Consider the following 16,422-nt stretch of genomic DNA (forward strand, 5'->3'; position numbering starts at 1 on the left):
TGATTTCTCACATAAAATCCAGGTTTTGTTTAAGAATCCAAAGATAAAGTATAGTAAAAAAAATAAATAATAGTATGTGCTTCTTTATTGAAATGCTGGTAGTTTTAAATTTTTGACGTGAATAATTGGATATGTCATATGTGAATCTACCAAGGAATAAAATAGAGGTCATAAAACGTAAAGACATGATAGGACTTATTTATAACCTCATAAAACAAACTGGCATTTTTAATATCTTAAGCTGGCCATTTTACTGTATTTATATATGGGTCCTCACTAAAAAGTCCTGTCCCTGATTTGAACATATCACATATGAGAGGTAAAAAGCACAAGGTAGATGGCAGACACAAAGGTCATTCTGTTTATAATTCTCATTTTAAGTTGGTGACATTCTATCATACAACTAAGGTGATGATATATCTTTATAATAATCTGTAGGGTGCTGCTGAACTTTTCCAACAACATTTAGATCCTAACAAATTAATATTTGATGCAGTATCAGCAGATGGAGGTTAAGAAAAGTTAGTGCAATATGGTGCTATAAAATAAAGAAAACATGCGTGTCCTTTTTCAAACTTGGTTTAATATATTTTTTAGAGACAATAGTTTTACTTAAAAGCATTAATATAGTTCAGTGTTTGGGAAGTGTTATGGGAGGAGGTGTGAGTAGCCATTGTGGTGGTGGTAAAATGCAGTGAGCCCTAATATGGAATATAATATATAATTCATTGTAATAATGGTGAAGAACACACACTGGGTGACATATTTTAGTGTGCTAGTAAGTGAATGATCAAGAAAAGAGAGAATTTAGGGTCATGTGGGTGGCTCAGTCAGTTAAGCATCTGCCTTTGGCTAAGGTTATGATCCCAGGGTCCTGGGATCTAGCTGCGAGTGGGCTCCCTGATCAATGGGGAGCCTGATTTTCCCTTTCCCTCTGCTCCTCCCTGCCGCTTGTGCTCTCTCTCTCTAAAATAAATAAATCTTTAAAAAAGAAAGAGAGAACTTAAAAGTAGAGGCCATTGAATAGATGAAGTGGAGGTAAGAAAACAGATTCTTAAAATATTTTTTAAAATCTGCTACATCAAATCATTCCCATGATATTTAATCCTTTCTGCTCAACAGGATGATCACAGTTTCATTAACCTGTTAGTTACAGATCAAACAAGAGATTCTTTTACAAGTTATGTCCTTTTAATCCAGCTATTATTTAGATATTTCAGAGAAAGACAATAAGTTACTTTAAGTTGTTTAGAAAACAAGGTACAAATAGAAAATATTTACTATTACTACTATTAAAACATCTGCTTCCATTCACCCAATTTGAGACAGACCTTACTGATTTGCTTACACACTCATGGCTACTTTTATTAAGTGCCCTTTATAAATTTGCTTTTCATATTACAGTTACAATATAAAAGAAATGAAAATGGATGCACTTTGTTTAAAGATATCAGTGGAAGTAAATTATTTCCACAATGAAGAACAGCGCCAAACACAATTATTTAATCATACAATTAAAGGATATTACAAGGTCCTGCAAACCTTGAATATTTATTTTCCCAGCAATTTACTATTTTATATATTTATTATATGGACTAAAATTCCTGCAGTTAGAATAACTTCTTTTGGATGTAGAATAAAGAAAGGGCTTTATTGTGGTTTTATACAGTATTTTCATGATATTTAGAAGATAACTATTAAAACTAAGTTCTGGTGGAATGAGCCTAAGAGAAAAGGGAGGAAGGATGCTTGTTTAAAGATAACCTTCTCATGCATCCTTCTCATTTCATTAGCATGGATTAATTTATTAAACTAGCCAGTTGCTCACCAAAGCCTTACCTAAGAATTATGAGGTAGAAAAGCCATTAAATGTAAATGTGAATTTACAAGTGTGTTAGAAACAAAGGCAAAACCCTTAGGGGCATAGACTTTGTCAGGTGGGTTTCCATGGAGCCAGAGCCTAAGGAAGCCTCCAGGAAGCATAAAGGTGTCAGGGAAAACAGATCCAGGGTTTGAGAGGGCCTTAGTAATAGTCATGTTATAGTATACAAAAGACTCAGTTCACTCCTCCAACTTCTCTCTCTGTCTCTGCCATGAATAACATATACAAAATTACTTTTAACCATATGATAAATATATTTATAAATACTGCATGTGTATCTCTGCCTACAAATCGGGTGTGGAAGAAATATTTCATTTCCTTGTTTTTTAGAAGTCAAGACATTTGGACTTGAGTCTCTTTCTCATAAGTCTACCTAGAAATTCTACCTTAGTCATTTTTAGTGCATCCCTTCCCTTGAATTGTACTAAGGTCCCAAGACCTTACTCAGCAGTAGTAATAAGGACGCTTTCCTAGTCATTGGTTATCAGCCTACTGCTGGGATGCTCAAAGCCCCAGTTTGGTGGTGATGTATGTTACTTTGGTGTCATGCATGGAATATTTTTGGACAAAGAGTGAGCCTTGAGCCTGGGACCCAATCTGCCACATGAGCCATGTGACCATGTCTGAGATCTGGCCACCTTTTCCAGGCACTGCAATGGAGTGATTCAAAATTCTTTCCTTCTCACAGAGCCTCACAAGCATCTAAATCTCCTTCCCACGTCAAGGGAATCCCTCTCACTCTTTCTCCTTTTCCTTAGAAGTTTTCCAACAGCTTCTTCTTCCCTTCAGAGATACTAGCTCAAATTTAAAGTTTTACAAACAAGAAGAATTACCTTTGATTCCAAGTAGTTTCTGCTCTCTGTCCCTCCAACATTCTAGAGGCAAGGAATTACCAAAGTAGTCTCCCTGCTTAAACTGAGGGATAAGGGGGAAAATACCAGTAATATAAGTATGGATTGATATTTCAATAAATTATACTGTCATAGAGGAATAGCTTCATGCATTGATATCACCAGACACACTGGTAATAAAGAAATTCATTCCAAAATACAATTTTAAACAAATACCTAGTTACTAAATTCTGACAAAAAAAATTTAGTCTGACTTGTACATCATTCATGTAACTATTTTATAGACACGGAAAGTAAATCACATTTAAGACATATTTGATGTATTTTATTTATTGAAAATATAAAATTATACAAAATCTGGAATGTATAGTCACTGTACTCAGTATAAAGAGATATTGAATAAAGACAGCTGTATTTTAGCCATTGAATCAGAGGTACTTAAAATGAGAGAAAGTAATGAGGAAGCTCTCTTATGAGTTATTCCCAAGCTATTTGCCCTTTCTAGTTTTGCCTGTCTTTTTTTTTTTTTTTTTTTTTTTTTTAGTTTTTATGTATTTTATGTTCTTGTTTGGTGGGTAGAAAGCTCTGGGGTCTAGAGAGGGAGAACATCCATTAGGCCTTTTAGGTAAACAGAAAGTTGGACAGATTGAGAAAAAAATGATCTCTATTTAGATTGTGTTTACCATTTCCAGGATTTTCATTTCTAGGGAGGATATTAATAAAGAAATGTATCCTGACTTAGGAAGTTCAAGCTGGGTTTAATTGTATTCCTTCTAGAGTTTCACATAACCTCTGCCAATAATCCCCATCTTTCACTCTTGCTTTCACTTGTTATAGAATTTACTGAAGAGTAAGAAGAGAATAGTAAGACACACCAGGGACAGGAATGAGAGTGCACAGATAGCTCCATGCCATTCACCTTCAGGTGATAAAAACGACCTATGAGAAGTATCACCATAAGAGGTTTTTTGTTTTTGTTTTTGTTTTTGTTTTTGTTTTTGTTTTTGTTTTGTTTTTGTTTTTTAACTCAGAAAGGTAGGCATAGCAGAAAAAGAGAGACTAATGGGGAACAGAATTTCCAAAAGTAAACTCATTTCACCATTTCATATCAAGCCACTCTGGACAGAGGATGGTAGCAACAACAGGATAAAGTTTTGAGGAGCATTGTGTACTAGACATGTTGTAGCACAGCTGAAGGTCTCCTGATAGGCTTACAATATTTCCCCACATTTTCTTTACCTATGGTTCTATCCTCATTCAAACATTTAAAAATGATTATTTTTACTGACATTTTAAACTAACGCAGTGGAAAAATGGGGCCATCAGATTGATACCATCAAGGATGGTGACCATAAGATTTATCAATTTAACACTTTTAAGAAGCTTTCATTCCTAAGGGTAAGCTTGTGATTTAAGATCACAAGTTTAAGCCTAACTAAATTCTACTTTTACATGACGAAATAAAAACTAAAATACTGGAAGTTTCTATAGCTTTTTCAGGGGGGAATTAATTCTCAGATCATTTGTGTTGATCATACAGTTCTTTCTCTTTTAAGGTAATTGAAATCCACAAAACCTCAGTAAGTTTATTTTTAAACAACATAATCAGTATTTTTAGGTGAACGGGAAGGATATTAGACTAAGGGTTGAGTATTGAGGAGTAATGGTATCTCTTCACAGATCATAAAGATCTGCAGTTTCATTAATAACAATAAATACTGAGTACCTACTCTGGTACTCATTAAACAGGACAGATAAGGCCAGAGTCTTTATGGGGTGTATAACTCTAGTCAGGGCTGATAGGAGGGAGAGGGTACAATAACATAAATAAGTAATCAAGCTAATTTCACCTAGTGATTGGTGCAATGAAGGAAATAAACAGGATGATATGACAGGTGGGTGTTCTGTGTCCATTTGGCTTTCACCTATTTATGGTCAGAAGACACTGAGCTTTGAATGAAAGCTCTGAGCATAAGGAAACAGCTGGATTGAAATCTCTTTTCTCCAACAATCCAATCCCTGGATAATCTAAGGGTTTTTTCCTTTCATTTCAGCCCTTCTTTATCTACTTTCTGTTCTTCTCACTGGCATCCCTATTCTCCGAGAGCCAAGCTTCTGTGTCTAGATGTCTTGCCTTTGGCCATTAACTTTAACCATTCCTGATATCTGGTTTCTGGCATAGATCTCTTCCAGGAAGTTGATATGGGAAGGAAAAGAAGTATAAGATTCAAATGTATCAGTGTGGTTACTTGTGATTATATTATGTTAAAATATTTTGTATCCATTCATCTATTCATGGACATTTAGGTTTCTTCCATATCTTGGTGATTGCAGATAATGCCGTAATAAACATAGAGGTGCATATATCTTTTTGAATTAGTGTTTTGTTTTGTTTTGTTTTTCGAGGGTAAATACCAAGTAGTGGGATTACAGGATCATATAGTACTTCTATTTTTAATATTCTGAGGAACCTCTATACTGCTTCCCACAGTGGTTTTGCCAATTTACATTCCCACCAACAGTACACTGGGGTTCTCTTTTCTCCACATTCTCTCCAACACTTCTTACTTACTATCTTTTTCATACTAGCCATTCTGATTGATGTGAGGTGATATATCTCATTGTGGTTTTGATTTTCATTTCCCTACTGATTAGTGATGTTGAATATTTTTTTCATGTGCCTGTTGGCCATCTGTATATCTTCTTTGGAAAAATGTCTATTCAGGTCCTCTGCCCATTTTTTTAAATCTAATTATTTGTTTTTTGGTGTTGATTTGTCTAAGTTCTTTATATATTTTGGATATTAACTCCTTATCAGACATATCATTTGCAAATGATCTTTTCCCATTTAGTAGGTTGCTTTTTCTTTTATTGTTAGTTTCCTTTGCTGTGCAAAAGCTTTTTATTTTGGCATTGTCCCAATAGTTTATTTTTGCTTTTGTTTCATCCATAATTATGTTGCTAAGGCTGATGTCCTAGAAATTACTGCCTGTGTGATAGATAGATAGATATAGATATAGATATATCTATATCTATATATAGTTATATATAGTTATATAGTTATATATAGTTATATATGTTATATATGTTATATATGATATATATATATATATATATATATATATATATATATATATATATATATATATAGTTTGTTGCCTGCCATCAATACCTTCTAGGTCATTTGGTACCTATTACCCAGTCTAAACTAATTTACATATTATTTCCTCTGAATATTATTATAAAAGACAGAAAGAGCTAGAAATAAAATGTCACATTATTAAGTTGACTCTCATGGTCTGGGATTCTGAAAAGTTAACAGACTAAAGAAAATAGTTACTTATACTTTAGAACTTATGTCTTATGATGTGGAATGAGGAAAGCCAATAATTCATGTGCCTGAGAATTAGACCTGAATAAGAAGGAGTGAAAGCTCATACACTTCAATCATATGGTGCTGCTTCTGTATTTTCTGTAGTTAGATCAGTTTTTTAAAAGAATTTTTGCTTCTAAAAATTCTATGACTTAAAACTATCAAATATCATATATATATGTACACATATATACACAAATGTCATATACGTGTGTGTGTATATATGTATACATATATATATATACATATACACACACAAAAGGTCAACAGGGTCATTTTGAAGCATATCTTTCTTTAAAAAAACTAAACAAAAAAGGAAATAAATCAGCTTCAAAGATGATTGCGACTCACTATTAAATGCAAGCTGATCAAAATAAATGCTTTAAATCTAAAAACCACTTCTGAAATCATCTATTTAACTTCTCTCTACAAAATATATATATATATTTTTATCAAAGTATAGTTGACATACCATGTTATATTTATTTCAGGTGTACAACATAGCGATTTACCTATTCTGTGCATTACTCAGTGTTCAGCACGATAAGTGTGGTCACCATCTGTCATCACAAAACATTTTAAAAATATTATTGATTATATTCCCTGTGCTGTACTTTTCATCTCTTCAACTTACTTATTTTATAACTGAAAGTCTGTACCTCTTCACTTATTGTCTCCATCCCTCACCCCTTCCCCTCTAGCAGCAACCTGTTTGTTCTCTGTATTTATGAGTCCATTTTTAATTTTCTTGTCCTTTTGTTTTGTATTTTAGACTCCACATAAGTAACATCATATGGTATTTGTCTTTCTCTATCTGAATTATTTCACTTAACATAATACCCTCTAGGTCCATCCATGTTGTTGCAAATGGCAAGATCTCATTCTTTTTTTATGGTTAAGTAATATATATATATATATAAGATCTCATTCTTTTTTTATGGTTAAGTAATATATATATATATATATATATATAACCAATATATATATATATGGTTAAGTATATATATATATATGTCATATATATAATAATATATGACATATATGTGACAAAAATAAAATAGATGCAGAGGAAACTCAACACATCATTCAGGTGATAACTGGGTTTTTAAAGAAATCTTTAATTAATATAAATTTGAAAAGTAAATAAATTCTGGCTAAGCTGAGGATATTAACATCAGGCAGTGATGTGCTTATAAACCTATTCTCAGAAAAATGCAAGTCCTGACTTGTAGCATTTGCCAGTTTCCATGGTGTAAATACTACCACCATGACAAATGACATTTCAAGTGGTACAAAGTGAAGCCCCTGAATATGGAATTAGGAAAACATATATACCACTGTCTTATAAACCAGTACAAGTCAACTGCAATGGACCACTGTATCAGACCGGATAACATTTATCTAAAGTTTAAAATGTTTCTAATCCATAAAAGTTGATTTATTTGGCACTGTGGGGGATAAGTTAATATAAATTAATTTTCTAGGTAATGAATGTATCACCTTTAAGCATTAGAACATTTTGAATAGTAACTATTTCTTAATGAAAATATCTTTAAAGCGTATGGTACATTTTTCTGCCTACAGAGTGTAATTTTATCAATGGCTGATAACCAAGGCCCTCACTTAACATTATGCTGCGCAATGAGGAAGGTTGTGTAGATAGTGGTTAAAAGTACACAGTCTTACGCCAACTGTTTGGGAAAAAAAATCCCATCTCCACCACTAAATACCTGTGTGATATTAAGCAAATTACCTAGACTTTGTATACTTTGGTTTCCTTACCTTCAAACTGGGTAAATTATAAGTGCAGTTGGTTCTTGTTATTCAAGATTGCTATATCTTATAAAAGCACCAAAAACAGTGGATTAGTGAATACGGAAACATTGTACCTAGGAGAAATGCAGGGTTAGTTTCCTGCAAGCTGATTTGTCAATTAATCAATATGTAACCTAGTTTTCTGTGTGTTTCTGTTTAAAGATAAATTATTTCATATGTATTTTTGATTCATTAACATTGAACTAACAGTCAAGAGCCCTATACAGCTGATGCATGCACAAAGTTTATCTGACTATTCTCTCCATAAGTCAGACCACAGCTTTCTTGCACTTAGGAATACTTGATAACACTATGCTTCGGAGCCATTTTAAACAGCAAAATCACCAAAATCACCACAAAAAACCCCATAAAAATGTGAAAAATATGGAACTAACTAGGCTGCAAAAGAACACCATTTACAGTAGGAGAGCTGAAACAAGAAGGCAGAGCTTTACCTAGTTTCACCTCAGCAGGGAATGTGCACATCCTGTGACTTCAAACTTTTTGCCACGCTGTGCACACATCTGTGAATGTCTGCATAAACATTGATTTTGGGGTTATAAATAAATGTTAGCAAGCAGACAGTTCACAAATACAGAATCTGCGAATAAAGAGGGCCAAGAGTACTTCACAGTGTTGTTAATACACACAAATTGCTTACAACAGTAAGTGCTCAACAGATGTCAGTTTAAACTACAATTTTAAATGTAGGAACTGTTGAAATATGAAAAAAAAATATTTGCTTTTGCCTTTATGAATTTGCCCATGTTGCCATTTTTATTTTATTTTTTCCATTATCCAGTATACTACCACGTGCTGCCAAGCTTCCACTTTTTTCTCAGTTATCAGTGTGCACTCCAGCCTCTTAACCTCCCTGCACCCTCGCTCTTTGCAAAAACAGTTGAATTGACTACTTAGAAAATCTGAGTGAGGACTTGAGAGTACTCTGAGTGAATCCGCAGCTCTACTCTGGTCCTTTTTTATTTATTCACCTTTTTCTTCTATTCCCTAAATCCTGCCTGTATTCCAAGTATTTGAGCTTGCCAGGAATCTGCCTTATGTTTTCATACATGGAGTGGAGTTTTATTACCATTTGGGGCTAGGGCTTAGATTGTACGTTTATAGTCAAGGGTTCTGACCAAGAAATGTCCTAGTCTAGGAGCTATGGCCTATTTACGATCCTTCGTGGATGCAACACTCAGACCACATGATAGATTATTATGTCATGATAGGTTATGGTGAACTTTAAGATAGGGCTTATGGGTAGACTCCCTGGTAGATTTTATTTAAATATCACTCCCTCTACTAAATGTTCAGCTGAATTCCATGGTCACAAGGAAGCTATTGCATGATGAAGGATTTTATACTATTTATAATAATATAAAACAAAAAGCTCTCATTATTAAAATGCTGTTAACTTTTGAAGTCAAATTTTGGATGTCACTTGAGGATTTTGCCTTGCTGAGATGCTAATTCTGGTGGGTTTTATAATAGCTTATATATAAACTTTAAAAAATAAACCAAGGGATGGGAGGATTCCCTCAGTGAACTTAGATGTTATGAATTGCAGTATGAGAATTTAAATAAACCTATTTAATCACTTATGTTCATGTTGGATTCTTAGATTTAGGTATTTCCTAAAGAATTTCTCAGCTAAGCCCTGTGATGAATTTTATTATTCCATGTTGGCTAATTACATAAACGCTACTTAAAATCTAGGCATTATTAAAGGTTAATAAGATAATGAATTCCAGTACTCTTTTTAAAACAAGGATAGATTTTTTTGCTTTGTATCTTCATATTCAGTTAGATATATATTGCTGTTGCCTTTTTGTAAATGTTCTATAATTCCATTAACATTTTGTTGATCTGTAAATTCATGTAAGCTTGAAGTTTTAAAGGTGCAATTTCATATCCAATATTAATAGCACTAAAACAAACACAACAAAGGAAATAAAACCCCTAAAATTTAATGCCTCACGAACGGAAACTGTGTTAAAATGTTGTCCTCTTATGAGTTAGCATATGTATGGGAAATACACTTTAAGTGAAATGTATGGGCTCTAGAAGAGTAGATAACTTTGTTTTACAATGAGCTGAAAGTTCAGAAAACTATCCATCATTCAGTTACCAGAATAGTAAATTAAATCAAGGGGGCAAGGAAAGAGAAGAAAGGAAATAAAGGAAAAGCAGGAGGTGAGTTAATAAAGAGATATTGCTTGTGAACTAACTTCTTCCTACAAAAATGATAGGAAAACAGCAGAGAGGGCAACCAAGAGAAAATTGCATCAGGTTTCAGTGTTTATGTTTTTGATGGAAATGTACAAATCATTTCCATCCCTTGTGGTGCTGTTATGCTCCATCACTTTAGTCCATTTTCACCTTGCAAAGAAATTCTGAATGGGGCTCCCTGCTCTGGCAGCTAATTAATCTCTCACAAGCCTGCTCTTGCAGTCTGTCTGCCTGGAATGCCCCACCTTAAACCAGTGACTCGGAGCAGATTTCTTTCCCCCTTGAGCAGTTCTTTCTTCCTTTAAGCTATGTGAAGACCCAGCTTTTTCTTTTCATCTGGGAAACTATGTGAGCTGTATCACTGAGGAGTTCCTCCCTCTATCCCACCACCATAAATGAATATATTCTCAAATAGCTGAATTGAGTTTTTAATGAACAACAAAGCCTGAATATAAATTGTGAACGTGCACAGTGTTTTACCAATAATACATATATGCAGCGATACACATGACTAGAACAATACATTTTCTGTGTATATGTGTGTTTGTTAGATCTTCACTATAATGAAACACATATAATCATATTTGTAATACTGTTGTATTTGCCTTTAAAAATACTACCAAACTTTGCAATAGGAGACTTTTTAGTATAATGACAAATTATATATTTTAAGAAAAATCTTTTAAGTTGAAAGCATAATCCTTTATAAGTCAAAATGCTTCAATTAAAAATAAATACCATATTCAGATGTTTTCTATTTAATAAATATAGTCTTCTAAAAAGTTACCAGTAATGAACTACTTACAAATAGAAATGCTTAATTTTGTCACAGATAGGACTCTATTTCAGTAATAGTGCATAGGAGGTTAAAAATATTAATCATACTTTTATTTCTTGTTCATGCTGTTTCCAGATCAATCCTTTTTTTCTCCAGTATCTAATCTGCTATTTGCTCACTCAACAATCTCTTTATTTCACATATTATGCTTATTAATTCATCCATGTTCTTCTTTTTTATAGTCTCCATTTATCTTCTGAGATTCTTTATTCACACACCCATTATAACTATCTGTACTTTTTTATTCTTAAACATATTTATAACAGATGGTTGGAATCTTTGTCTTCTGTTATAAACATTTGATTCATCCCAGAATCTGTTTCTATGACTGAGATTTTGTTTTGATTATGGGTCACAGCTAGTACCTCTTCACATGTGAAGTAATTTTTTTAAATTACATGCTGGTTGTTATTAATGGCAAATTATAGGGAGTCTATATTAGGTGGTCTTTTTATAAAAGGTAGTGAGTTCTATCCTAGTGATAAGTTAAATTATCAGCAGATTATTTTTGCCCTTTCTGTCTTGGATTTATTCTTTGGCAAGACAAGTTTACTTTGGTTTTGAACTTAGTTCATGAAGATGACACTTACTTTTACTGTGGGGTCTTTCTGGAGTCCCAGCTGAACTTGTGAGGTGCCCAGTGAGTTCTCTTCACTCTGGTTGGGGTTTAAATACAGTGTCTTCCACAAGTAGCTGGACTCTGGTATCATTGTTCAGTTCTCAAACACAGAGCAGGAAATCTCTGCTCTTACTCTGTAGAATTGCCATCTATAACTTGACCAATAATTCCTAGAAAATCCCCATAAAAACTACTGCCATTCCAATGAGTTCCTTTTCTCGTACCCTGTGCTGCAAATTGCAGGCATCTCCGGAGCCCCAGTTGTTCTCACTGCCCCTTGTCTGCCTGAGACTTTGGTTCTACTGGGGTCCTACTGCTACATTTGATAGCAGGGAAGTGCTTCCTAGCAGCAAGTCAGGAGGGTCATGGAGCTCATGTTGCTTTTTCTTTCTCTCAAAGATTACCGTCTGTGCTGTGCTTAGTTTAATGCCAGAAAACAGTTGCCTTATGTAATTTGTGTAACTTTATAGTCGTTTATTGTGTGGGAAGTACAGTATTGGATACTCTATCATAGTTGCAAACACAAATCCTAACAGGACATTTTTATTGTTAGATAAAATATACAAGGGGGATTGCCATAGATGAGGCAAGTGGAGGGGGGTAAGTGAGGCAGGAGCTTTAGAGTTAATACAGAGCTTGTGACTCAAGGGGTTTTGCAACAAACTGCATCTATACTTTAAAATACAAAACTGAAGGAGAGATGAACTTCCAAGATGGAGCCACTAACACACTTGGTGATGTGTTTGTGGAAGACAACAAATCTGATTAGAAATTAGAGGTGGGTCCAATTTCTCTCCTTCTGCCATTTATATTTAGCAGGTAGCTATCCCATTAAAATATAGGTCATAATAAAAAGAAACCAACCTCAAACTTATGAAGAATTGCAAAAATGGAAGAATAAGTTAATATAAACTAAATTCTACTAAAGAACTTATAGTGCATAAAGAATTACCTAAGCACAGTTATCAATAATTCATAGACAGCACACTCTATTTTCAAAGAAATTACAGAAATGCTATTTTTAAATTTATTTTATGTAATAAAACATCAAAAGTGCTAAAATATTCCATTATGATGGAGTACAAGTACAAGAGAGTACATACATGTGAAAAGTAGACTAAGAAATATCAGGAAATAAGTGAAATAAAAAACATAAAAGCTTTTGGTGGCTCACATACATACACACACAAATAAAAATAAGCACAACTGACAATTATAAAGGTGTGAAAAATGAAAACTATATATATATAAGGATATAAGTATCATAGACAAAATGTTAAATGTAGAGGCAGAAAGAGAAAAAATAAAAATAAAACATAGTTGGAAATAAAACATAGTTGGTATTTCTAAAGAAATAAAAAGTGAAATAAATGGAAGATAAAAACCTAAAAATATAATGGAGGAGACTGTCCTAGAATAACCAAAGTCTAAGAATAATAGATGGAAATTACCATCAAGTCATGCCATGATAAAATTTCTGAACTGCAGTGTTTGTGAAAGACCTATGAGAGCTATTGCACATAAAAAGCAAATAATCCACAAAGGTAGTTGGACAGAAATAGGAGGAGAGATTAGGTTGTCCTCAGACTTTGCCTGTGGTACAAAGAGTGGAACATTTCTTCACAAAAATTTGAAAACTGATGATGTCAGATATTATAGCCAGACAGAATTGCTCTTGAAGTACTGAATGATCAAGAAAATGGAAAAGATATGGGTGCAGAAGATCAATTTAAATATATATTTGATAAAAACTGGGAGGACGGGTTGGGGGGCACTAAGCAACTATGAGATTTGTGATTATTGATTGAATGTGTGTTATGATTTTTGATGTAATATTAACAGTATGATTTCAAAGAATTGGAAGGTGGGTAAAAGAAAAGTGGGAGGAATTATACATTTGTTCATTTCCTTTTTTAATTATACTTTTCTATAAATGAAAAAATAATTTAAAATAACAATTTTAATATTTTTTCTTAATGTTAGGATGTCTTTTAGAGAATGATATCTCATAATAATAAAATATTTACTTGACTGAGCAATGCCTTTAATTCTGCCTGTTTTGTTTTATGGTTAAATTCTTTTTTTTTTAATGTAATAATTTACTATATTTTTTTCTTGAGAGAGAGAAAGAGAGAGTATGTGCATGAGTGGGGGAAGGGGCAAAGAGAGACTCTTAAACAGGCACCATGCTCAGTGTGCAGCCCGATGTAGGGCTCATCTCATGACCCTGAGTTCATGACCTGAACCGAAATCAAGAGTCGCACATTTAACCAAGTGAGCTACCCAGATGCCCAATAATATACTATTTTAATAAAATAAATATGTACTTCTTATTTTTCTGTAAAATCTCTCCTTGTCTCTCCATAAAGGTATGGAGAACAATTACATTTCTGGAACAATTACCCTAATAATTAAAGATGATTATTTCAATATAATTGGCTTTGGAGTATAAACCTTTAAAGAAATGCTTTGTACTTATATTTCAGGAATCATTAGAAAATAGCAGGGAAATTTTCTACAAATGAAACTGCATTTCATTGTTTTATTTTCTTAGTATATTCCCTTAGTAGATGGGGACAATTTTTATGTAGTCATTTCATGAGAAGGAGTAAATGCCACAATATAAAGACGGCTTTACCAAGTGACTTTATAAATTGAAGGTAACTTAAATTTAGTCAGTTTTATGCTACTAATTCTATAAAGTGCTTAGGATATAAGGTGACTATAGAATTTTCCCTTAAAATGTGGTTCTTACACATTTTTGCCATTTATAAAACTACCTTTGCCTCAGATACTTAAATTATCTTCATTAGCATTGTGTAGACAGCATAAGAAACATTTAGGTGCTAACTCCTAAAATGTGAACTCTTCATTTCTCTCTATACAGTGAAAGATGCAGATGCACTTTGTATGGACATACAGATTCTGTGAACAGCATTGAGTTTTTTCCTTGCTCCAACACTCTTCTCACAGGTTCTGCAGATAAAACCCTGTCTGTATGGGATGCAAGAACAGTAAGCAAATTATTAGCCCTTTTTCTAGGTTTTGATAAGTCTAATCACTCTTGGTCATTCTTTAGGTGCTAAGTACAACTTATAAAGTAATTGTGCAAGAATGGTAGTAGGTTCCTTTTTATAAGATCTTGCTTATGTACTCCTATCTACCCTGCCTCCTAAATGTAAGGCTTATAAAAATAATGGCAACTACTTCATCAAACATTAATTCAACAATTACTTATTAAGATAGAAACTCTGCTGGTACAGGGAATATGAAAGGGGAACACATATCGCTTCTCCTTAAAGATCTTGTAGCAAAGAGAAACAAGAGACTATCTTAATGCAGTGAGATAGGCTTTTAAATGGAAGGACATATAAGGTACAGGAGGAAATCAAGGAGAACTGTTATCTGCCTGAAAGAGTATGGATGGCTTCCAAGAGGAGTCTGTGGTTGAGCTGAGATGTGGACGATAAGTAAGATATACCAGGTAGTCTTGAGAAGGGTGGATTATGGGAATGGGTAGTGCATGTACAAAGCACTAGAAATATGAAGCTGCAATGGCATGTTCTAGGAATAATGATATGTATGAATAGAGCTTACGGAAGAAGAAAGAAATGGCAGGCAAGAGTATTCAGATAGACAAGGACAAGATCATGAAGTATCTGACTCAGGTTTTATAGTGTTTCAGAGGGAAACTGTTAGAATGTGAAGGAAGCAGTGTAGCTTAATCAAATTTGCCTTTTAGAAAGGCTAATATAATACAGTAGTTGAATAAGGAAGTCAGTTATATTGAGGAAGCTAATACAACAGGCTATGAGTGGATGGGAATTTGAACTGGGGGACTGTAACAAAAAATGGGGGAGAATGAATTAAAGACAAGAGGTTTAACTCTCAGAATTTCTTTTTTTTTTTTTAATATTTTATTTATTTATTTGAGAGAGAGAACACAAGCTGGGGGGGGGGCACAGAGAGAGAGAGGGAGAAGGAGACTCCTCACTGAGCAGGGAGCAGGACACAGGGCTCAATCCCAGAACCCTGAGATCATGACCTGAGCCAGAGACAGACAAGCTTAACTGACTGAGCCACCCAGGTGCCCCAGCTCTCAGAATTTGAAGAGTGATTGGAGATAGAGATTATGGGAAGAGAAGGTGTGTAAAGTGACCAGCTGTGTCAGTTTGTCCAAGACTGGGGAATCTCTTGGGTCTTGGGATTTTCAGTGCTAAAACTAGACACGCCTAGCTCACTGTTGCTTTAACAAGGAAATAAATGTAAAGAAATGATGAGTATTAAAGAGGGCACATGTTGTGATAAGCACTGGGTGTTATATGCAACTAATGAATCACTGAACAGTACATCAAAAACTAATGATGTACTCGCCAAAGGCAAGGGAAGCAAGGGCAAAAATGAACTATTGGGACTTCATCAAGATAAAAAGCTTTTGCACAGCAAAAGAAACAGTCAACAAAACCGAAAGACAACCTACAGAATGGGAGAACATATTTGCAAATGACATATCAGATAATGGGCTAGTATCCAAAATCTATAAAGAACTTATCAAACTCAACACCCAAAGAACAAAGAATCCAATCAAGAAATGGGCAGAAGACATGAACAGACATTTTTCCAAAGAAGACATCCAAATGGCCAACAGACACATGAAAAAGTGCTCAACATCGCTCGGCATCAGGGAAATCCAAATCAAAACCTCAATGAGATACCACCTCACACCAGTCAGAATGGCTAAAATTAACAAGTCAGGAAATGACAGGTGTTGGCAAGGATGCAGAGAAAGGGGAACCCTCCTACACTGTTGGT

The 16,422-nt window shown here is 34.0% G+C and overlaps 1 protein-coding gene across 1 annotated transcript in view; it reads left to right on the top strand.

The window, feature by feature from the left end:
- The window catches only part of SPAG16 (sperm associated antigen 16), a 943,524-nt gene that overhangs the window by 557,493 nt on the left and 369,609 nt on the right, over nt 1-16,422 (top strand). Inside the window, exon 13 of the mRNA XM_064587011.1 lies at nt 14,498-14,624. Coding sequence (XP_064443081.1) covers nt 14,498-14,624 — 127 coding nt within the window. The remainder of the gene's footprint in view (nt 1-14,497; nt 14,625-16,422) is intronic.

Source organism: Mirounga angustirostris, unplaced genomic scaffold, assembly GCF_029215605.1.
Source record: "Mirounga angustirostris isolate CCGP_5_RB_7025 unplaced genomic scaffold, mMirAng1.0.hap1 SCAF_3, whole genome shotgun sequence".
Lineage (NCBI taxonomy): Eukaryota > Metazoa > Chordata > Mammalia > Carnivora > Phocidae > Mirounga > Mirounga angustirostris.